We start from the raw sequence: 8,711 nt of genomic DNA on the forward strand, positions 1-8,711 counted from the left end.
AATTGCAGGACGAGGCACCTCGGGAGCTAATCTCCCCAGGATAATGAATGGAGCTTAGTTCTTGTTCCAGTGCCTGCAGTGTGTCCTTATGGCAGGATTTGGATCTCTGTCCTCTGTGTATTTTGCCCAAAAGAGCACCAGGTTAAAACTGTCCCAGACTGCTCATGTCCAGCCCAACCTAAAGAGCCAGAAAGTCTTTAGGCTGAAAGGTGAAGGACTTGGCTGAAACAATGAGATTTCCCTCCTGTGCCCTGTTTGCCCTTCCAGGTGTAGTGTGCTGTCTTCCTCAAACCCCTCAAGTATGAATTCACATTCTTTCTGCTTTCAGGCATCATCTGCCCTACTGCCCCCATCAGCTAATGGGAAAATGAGTGCTCTTTTGAATTGGCTCATGCCAGTCCAAGCCCTGGCATCCCAGTTCCTTCCCAACCTCTGTTACTAATAAATCTTCCCAGCTTATCCTGCGTCTTTATTCACCCATTTTCTTCCTTTAAACACTCTCTCCCTTTTTTTCCTTCCGTATCTACTCTGCCTTTCATCTCCTGCAGCAGAGAAGTTCAGCTCCTTGCTGAACTTTAGATGTGTAAATGGCATCTTTGAGTGTGAGCTACAAAAGAAAAAAATAGTTATGGCAAAAGCTCCCCGAGTGATTACCATCTGTAAAGAGAGGGAGAGACACACACAGTCTGGAGAGGCCAGTGAGTGATGGATCAAAAGTGTTTGGACTTGGGTGTCAGCAAGTCAGAACAGTGCAGGTCTGGCAGTGCCATCCTGTTATCCCTGCCAGAAACTCCACTGAACCTGATGGATGGCAGGAGGTGAGAGTTTTGTTTGGATTCAGTTGGATTCCTTGGATGTGGAGGTGGCTGGAAGCTGATACTGAAATACCAGTGCCAACACATAGCATCTGTTTTTATGGTTATGGATAGCAGGGCCACTGAGCCTGCCTGCTTGGGGAAACCATTCCCTGGGATAGCTCAGGCTGTGAGGGCAGGGGAGGCCAGGCCTGTGCTCACTGGAGCCATGATTTATTAGTCAAGAAGGCTTCTGGTGTCCTTCAGCACCAAGAAGAAAAGTAGGGACGTGGCACTGGGAAACATGCAATGCCCTCTTGTTGCTGGGAAGGACAGGAAGGTGTAAAGTGGGAATGAAACATGTTAGCACTAAATGTTTCCTAATAAGACGTGTGAACAGATGTTATGGCTGGAAATCTGTCTGAGCCTCCCAGTTAAACCAGAATGATTCCTGCCAGCAACAGCACAGGGAAGTCAGTGTGATTGGTTTGGGGTCCATCTCTCCTGCCGCAGTCCGGGTGTGAGTCTGGAACAAGACTTGATTTTGCCCTTCAGGAGGCAGACAGGGATGTGTGATGTGTAAGACACATCAGTTCCTGTGGACTTGCTGCTGGAAGTGGCCAAAGAGTCTCTGGTGCAGATCAGGTAATGTTTCCCAGACCATGGATCCCAGCTGACAGAGCAGTTTGTGTTCCTGTTTCTCTGCCTCACTCTTCACTACAGCTGAACCGGAGCAGAAATTGTTGATGGGAGTGGCAGAGATGTTGTGCTAAGCAGGATGGCCAAGCCAGGTGCTCTGTAAGTGCCTGCTAAGGAATACAGCAATCACATCTATCGGGGAAAGGCTGCACTTTGGGTTAGGTCTCAGGGCTGTGTTCACCCAGCTTCCTGAGATCCTGGAGCACTTCATCTGCTGAGCTGCCTCTTCATCCAGGTTTAACTTCCCACCATATTTGTACCCTTTCAGACTCTTGCTCTCTTGGAAGAAGAGGATGACATAAATCAGATCACAGATTACTTCTCCTATGAGCACTTTTATGTTATATACTGCAAATTCTGGGAGCTGGACACTGACCATGACCTTTACATCAGCCAGAAGGACCTGGCTAGGTACAGTGATCAAGGTATGCTGCCTGCAAATGTGGTGGGGTGAGGGCATTGCTGAAAATATAATGTTCCTACTGGAGAATAAACCCTGCCTTTTATTTTGTTAATTTGATGCCTCATAAAAAGTTTCAATGGAGCAACCCATCTCTTAAATAAATGCTGATTTAGAGAAGGAATTGTACAAGCTTAGACAGAGAACTGCAGGACACACTATTTTCTGCATGAGTAGCTACAGATGGAGCATCTGTTCATGTGTGGGTCACTGCCAGGAGGACAGGCTAAAATAATGTCCTGGAACTTGTTTATTATTTACTGAGGGCTTTGCAGCAACTTGGGAGTAGGGACAAGAAGGATGAGCCCCTGTGAACTTCAGAGATTGTTGAAGTGCAATCTAGTTATGCACGAGAGGAATTCCAGAGTCCAGTGAAGCTTGGGGGATTTCAGCTTGCAGATGGACTCTGGAGAGTATCTCTTCAGTTCAGCATGGATCTTCCTTTCCACAAGTTGAGCTATTTGTTTTTGAAGGTTCAAGGGCCATAGATAAATTAATGGAATACAAATCCACAAAGGGCTAAAACACCCATGTGTTCCAAGTGCAGGCATTTATGGGGAGGCCCTGGGGGTTCTGGGTGAGTGTGGCAGTCACAAGACTCGGGAGTGTTGATCATAGGGCTGGGTGGGTGAGGATGGAGGAGTGCCTCCCTTGGGGTGGGTGATACAGGAGATTGGTCCTGCTGGGAAGCTGCAGTGTGGGATGGAGTATTTGTTGCACAGGAGGCTTGAGAGCCCTGAGGTGCTGGGGAGCCAAGGATTAAGTGGAGAAGCCATGGGTGCAGTGCCCAGCAGCCTGTCAGCTGTGCCAGGGCACCTGAGGGGTGGGGCAGGCTGGGTCTGCCTGGCTGCAGTGCCAGAACTGTGCCAGGACCCCAGGAGTGATGGAGAATGTGTAGAAGGAGTCCTGGGAGGGTGAGGTCACTGTGCAAATCCTGCCCACAACTGGTACCTGCTGCTTGGCTTGTGCTCTGCCAGAACAATCTATCCCACATCTCTCCTGGCTGGCAGAGCCTCACCTTCATGCTGGTGTTTCATTGTCTTCCCTGCAGCATGGTTGCCACAGCCTGTCCTTTCCTCAAAAGTGTTTCGTTGGGATTTGATGTGTCATTTTTGCTTGGTAACTGAACTTCTTTTGCAGTACACGCTGGGATAGTTTCCTTCTACTAGGTGACAAATCCTACTGCAGCAAAGTAGGAGTAACACGTCCATTTGGAAGGATCCAGATAACAGTTGCCATCTTTGTGGGACAGTGTGGTGTTTGGAAGGATACAAAGGCAGACACACTGGGAGAATCATCTTGGGGTTTTAGAAAATGCTGCTAAACAGAGGATGGTTAGACAGGCATTGTAGTTAGAGCCTTCTTTTAACAATGGGAAAGGGCTTTGTGTGAATTCAGTGTGAACAACTGATTGTAGTTATTCCTGTGAGCTGTGGCTTCACTTTCTCCATGTTTTCCTTGTTTCCAGCTTTGTCAAACAGGATCATTGAGCGGATATTCAGCGGCGCTGTGGTGAGGTGAGGAACAGCACACTGCTTGGGGGAAGAAGGAAAGGGAATTTCTGTCAGGCTGAGAAATACAAGTTGCTCTCAGAAATGCCCCTGATCAGAATGGTTTCCAACAGGGTGCTCCAGCTGGAGCTGCCTGAACATGGAGTGAGACTTGCGGGTATCTTAAGAAAACAAAATAAAAATCCCATAGGATGGGATAAGTGGGCATAGCTGGAAGACATGGCACAGGGATATCTGGAGAGCACTGCTTTGAAGTCTCTGAAAAGGGACTTGCTGTGGGAGGGGATGTGGCAGATGAGCTTCAGCTCTGCAGTGATAAAAAGGCAGCAAATGCTGTGCCTGGTGCTGCAGGGTGCAGGGAGTACAGGCTAAGTGAGTGGCAGTGCCCCATTTTTTCTCACTAATGATTTGAAAATTACCTTTGATGACCTCCTATTTAAGAGCCTGGTGATTTTTAATTTTTTTTTTTTTCTGGTGTGTCTTCTAGAGGCACTGAAGTTCAAAAGGAAGGGCGCATGAGTTATGCAGATTTTGTGTGGCTCCTGATTTCGGAGGAAGACAAAAGGAGTGCTACAAGGTGAGACTGATTTCTGTATCTTAGTAAAATCATTGAGATGAGCAAAAAAGATATGGAAACTTCTGTGACCTACCACTTTCTGCAAGAGACAGCAGCTTGGGGTCTGGAGATTGTTTGGAAGAAAACATCTTACTGTTGATGGTTGGTCAAATCATTTGCCTTTCTTGAGGAAAAATTGTGTAGAAGCAGAGTTTTCTTGTAATTTCAAGTATCTTGGTAGTCACCAGTGCTTTTGATCACCTCATGCCATGAGGCACTGGCTCTGAGCACACAGTCCTGAGGTGCTGGAAAGCAGTGGGGCACATCCCTTCACAGGTGGAGTGGGTGTGTAAGGAGGGTTTGTGGGGAAACTTCACTGTGGCACTTTGTAAAACCTGCCTGTGGCCTGGTTTGTACAGCCAGGGGGAGACTGCCGTGCAGGGGTGATCCAGATGTGCACGTGAGTGTTAGCACAAGGAATCTTACACATAACAAGAGAAGAAGAATCCAGAACTGTAGGCTTGGACCCTCCAGAGGGGAGGAGGGATGCAGAGTGCCTGAGAGTACTGCCTTGTGTATAAAGGAGCAAATGAGTGCGTGACACAGCTGCCTTGTCCCTCACCAGGGTCTCTGCAATGTCCTGGGCTCAGAGCTGGCTCTATCTGGCCAGCTCTTGCTGCTGGGTCAGACAGGGACTCCCTGCCCTATGTGAGCCCCTTGGGCTGCAGCACAGTGGATGCTGGGTACAGGTGAGACAGGTCATGAGCATGGCTGTGCTGCTCGCAGCCACCTGGGAGACTAACAGGAGATCCCTGGAGTGTTGGCCTGTGCCCTGACCCTTCCCAGCGGCTCTTGTCATCCCTGGGTTTATGCCAGGCTGTGGCAGAAGAGCCTTGGGGGTGGGTAGGGGAATGGGCACTGCTGCAGTCTCATGTCCCAGTGCAGTGCTGCAGTTCCCTGCTCTGTTCCCAGCATCGAGTACTGGTTCCGCTGCATGGACCTGGACGGGGACGGGGTGCTGTCCATGTATGAGCTGGAATACTTCTATGAGGAGCAGTGTGAGCGCATGGAGGTGATGGGCATAGAGCCACTGCCCTTCCAGGACCTGCTGTGCCAGATGCTGGACCTTGTTAAGCCAGAGAGAGAAGGTAAGTCCTGTTTAGGCAGAGCTTTCATCCCCTCTCATTTGTGGGGGAGAGAGAGAGAAGGTAAAGCCACTGTGAAAGCCATCTACAGGCAGAGCCCTGTGTCAGCCCCAGGGCGGAAATTACAGCACATTGGGCCATGATGTTGTGCATCAGGAGGTCTGAAATACTAAAACAAGAGAGCTCGTGAGTTAACTGCCTGGGACTGGAGCAGCAACTCTTGTGTACTCCAGCTGGGGGATGTGCTGACAGGCTACACTGTAAAACTGAGCCATCCCCATTCACATTCCTTCATATTTCACATGAATGTCAAAGGCCTCCAGAGGTATGTGAGATTTAAGCTTAATAAACACACCCATTTATTGAATAATGTTAAAATCCTGGATGGACTTGGGAAGGAATTTTGTGATATTGAAGCCTACAAGTGTTAAAATTAAAACTTTTGTAAGAACTCAGTAACACAACCACGTGGGTTTTTTCTGTAGGAAGAGTAACCTTGCGAGACCTGAAGAGGTGCAGAATGGCTCATGTGTTCTTCAACACCTTCTTCAATTTAGAGAAATATCTGGACAATGAACAGAGGGATCCCTTTGCAGTGCAAAAGGTATAAATAACCTTTATTTCTAAATAAAAAAATATCACACTCATCTTTAGAGTGCTCCTGGATATAGGGAAAATCCAACTGAATAGAACACTTTTTCCACAAGTACAGCTTATTGACTGTCTCCTAGAAGCCTCTTCTCTGCTCAAAGTACAGAAAAGTGGAGGGGATGCCAACACCAGCTCTGGTTCCCTCACAGCTGTTCCCCCATAATCTCCAATAGAAACTTCATGGTTCCATGATTCAAGGCTTAAATACGTCCCAAGACAGAACGACCCTGTTTGTTTGTTTGTTTAAACTGGCTCATCATAAAAGCAGTCAAGTGGGACCAGGGGGATAACTGATTATCCCCCTTCTGTAGTAGATGGCAGAGGGCCAGGTGTTTATAGAGGTGTTATCCTGTAATCTTCTCTAAAACTTGCCCTAACTTAGCAAACTGTAAAGAGTCCCTCAAAAGATCAGTTACAATTAACCTTTGATGGACAGAATTCAAATCACCGAGTTCTTCAGCCATGGAGTGCACAGACAGAGCTCGAGCACAGCAAGTGTGTGGCTGTTGCATTTCTGAAGTGGAACAGATGCAGTTTGTTGGCAGCTCGGGTCACATGCTGAGCTTTACAGACCACGAGAGGTATTTTTTCGTAGTCCTTTATGTGCAGATGTCAGAACACTCTAAGATGGTTGTGACTCTCTCAGTTCAGGCAGTTTTTGCCTGGCTGTTTCCATCCATTCCTTACGACCCTAGAGGCTGACTGTGTGATCTCTTTAGGACGTGGACAGCGACGGCCCCGAGCCCTCGGACTGGGACAGGTACGCGGCTGAGGAGTACGAGATCCTGGTGGCCGAGGAGTCTGGGAACGAGCAGCTCCAGGAGGGGTGAGCGCGGGCCTGGCACTGCCCTGGGCACACACGGCTGCCTCCAGCTGGGCTCTGGCGGGGACCCTGCCAGCAGAGGGAGTGGAGTAGTGGGATGAGCATTTGGACTGGACTCTGGAGCACATGAGGCCCAGGACAGCTGCTCCCAACAGCAGGATTGGAGTAGTGTTGGGGGGCAGCCACTCGGATCAGCTGCACACACCAGTGAAGGGAGCTGGGAAAAAGGACAAAGCCTGTTTCTCTTGGTCACTGTACACAAATAGAGATCAACTGACTTTTGCTGGTGTTGGCCAGGTATTGACCATGTCCCACTGTCACAGATTACAAGCTGTAGCTCTGTTACATTCATTACACCTAGCAGAGACTTTCTTTAATCCAACTTTGTCTATTAGTCTGTGCTCTTCATAAGTTATACTTCAATATTTTCATTCGTTTATTAAGTTTCTTGAGACTTTAAACATTTGGTTTCTGCAATACTACACTCAAGTTTTCAGCCTTCTGTAAGATTCTGGACAGGCACACCAGTTATCTTTAGTCAGTGAACTTAGGCAGAGCAGTTGTTCCAGAACTTCTCTGTGTGCAAGGACTTCTTGCAGATAAATGGAGACTCAGTCTAATCTTCCTTTAGATTTGTGTCTGTGTTGGCATCTTGAGATTATTTCTTTCAACCACCCAAAGAATGCTTACCCTGTGTTAATCCTGCACGATTCAGGATTGCATCCAGTCTTAAGCAGTATTTATAGAGCCAGTGGAGTATTGAGAAGATTGCATCAGTTTCAAAACTTCCCACACTGGAAATTGCTTGGGATAACAGTAGCACCTACTAATTAGGCACAGAGATTTGCAAAGCTATTGAGAGCAGTTCCCCTATCTGCCTGTGCATCCAAACAGCAACAGACTGTTCCCTCAGCCCCTCTGAGCTGCCTGGCCTTTCCATGGCCTTCACAGTGGAAGATGAGGTAGGGCAGGATGGAAGATGGAATTGCTGCATTTCCTGCAGCTGCTTTGCAACACCTGTGTCCACAGCACAAAAAAGAAACAGGAGGCTGCCATTAAAGCTTTGCAGGACCACGAATTCCCAAAGTCACCAAAACCAGGGGAAGAGCGACAGGTGATGTCAGATTTTTGAAGTTGATCTGAAGCAGCTCTGTGTCTTCCTGCAAAGAACATGTCAGCAACCTGGCTGCTTGCTTTTAAGAGCCCCTGAAAAGCTCTGTAGTCATGGCAGCAGGATTAGATCTCATTTGTGGAGCATAGCAACAGACAATGAAGGAAAAAGAAGGGAAAAAGAAAAACAAAGAGCTGGATGCCCAGACAAATTTGCTAGAAAGAGTTTTTGCACATACATTATTTCTGCTGTGTTTCGAGGATGACAGCAACAGGGAGCAGGGACAAAACCAAGACAATTCCTGGTGAGCTCTGGGAGAAACTGGAAGATTTTTGGCTAAGTTAGCTGGCAGAACATGAAATCAGGTCTTTGTGAGTACATTTGAAAACAACCATCATTCAGCAATCACAGATGCATTAGTAAATGTGTCCCACATCTGTGATTAGCCCTGTCCCTGCTTCTCTGGAAGGAAAGTTTCTAAAGCCGGTCAGTCTAAAGCCTGGCATGCCCAGGAGAGAGCCCTGCTCCTGGAACTGGAACTGGAATCAAGGTAGGGGATACTCCCAGTGACTTCCAGGGTGATGGACTCCATCGAGAGCTGCAGTCACCAAAAATAAGAGGAAGGTCTTGTCATGCTCGAGACAACAATAAAGCATCACGTTTCACTGGAAGCCTCAGCTGATCCGAGCTCTTCTCAGCCACGCTCTGCTCTCTGACCTGCGTGGGATTCCACGGAGAGAGGCTGTCCCTGGGCAATGGACACTCACACTGCTCTCAGGAGGCAGCACCAACAGCTGGGTCTGGCCAGCACAAGCCCTTGATGCAGATACAAGCCTTGGTTTTGCAGCAAGCCAAGCCTTCCCTGCAGGGCAGAGCAGCAGTGGGCACTGCTTGGTTCACTGTCCCAGAACCCAGCCTCAGCCAGCTGATGGACATGGAAACCACTGCTGCCTTCATGGAA

General features: G+C 48.2%; 1 protein-coding gene across 1 annotated transcript in view; it reads left to right on the plus strand.

Moving 5' to 3' along the window:
• Positions 1–8,711, plus strand: part of LOC103612413 (serine/threonine-protein phosphatase 2A regulatory subunit B'' subunit alpha) — a 40,794-nt gene that overhangs the window by 25,837 nt on the left and 6,246 nt on the right. The window contains exons 8-13 of the mRNA XM_017729418.1: positions 1,762–1,918; positions 3,422–3,470; positions 3,952–4,041; positions 4,993–5,168; positions 5,651–5,769; positions 6,536–6,642. Of these exons, the coding sequence (XP_017584907.1) occupies positions 1,762–1,918; positions 3,422–3,470; positions 3,952–4,041; positions 4,993–5,168; positions 5,651–5,769; positions 6,536–6,642 (698 nt within the window). The remainder of the gene's footprint in view (positions 1–1,761; positions 1,919–3,421; positions 3,471–3,951; positions 4,042–4,992; positions 5,169–5,650; positions 5,770–6,535; positions 6,643–8,711) is intronic.

The sequence above is a fragment of the Corvus brachyrhynchos genome, unplaced genomic scaffold (genome assembly GCF_000691975.1).
Source record: "Corvus brachyrhynchos isolate BGI_N302 unplaced genomic scaffold, ASM69197v1 scaffold63, whole genome shotgun sequence".
NCBI lineage: Eukaryota > Metazoa > Chordata > Aves > Passeriformes > Corvidae > Corvus > Corvus brachyrhynchos.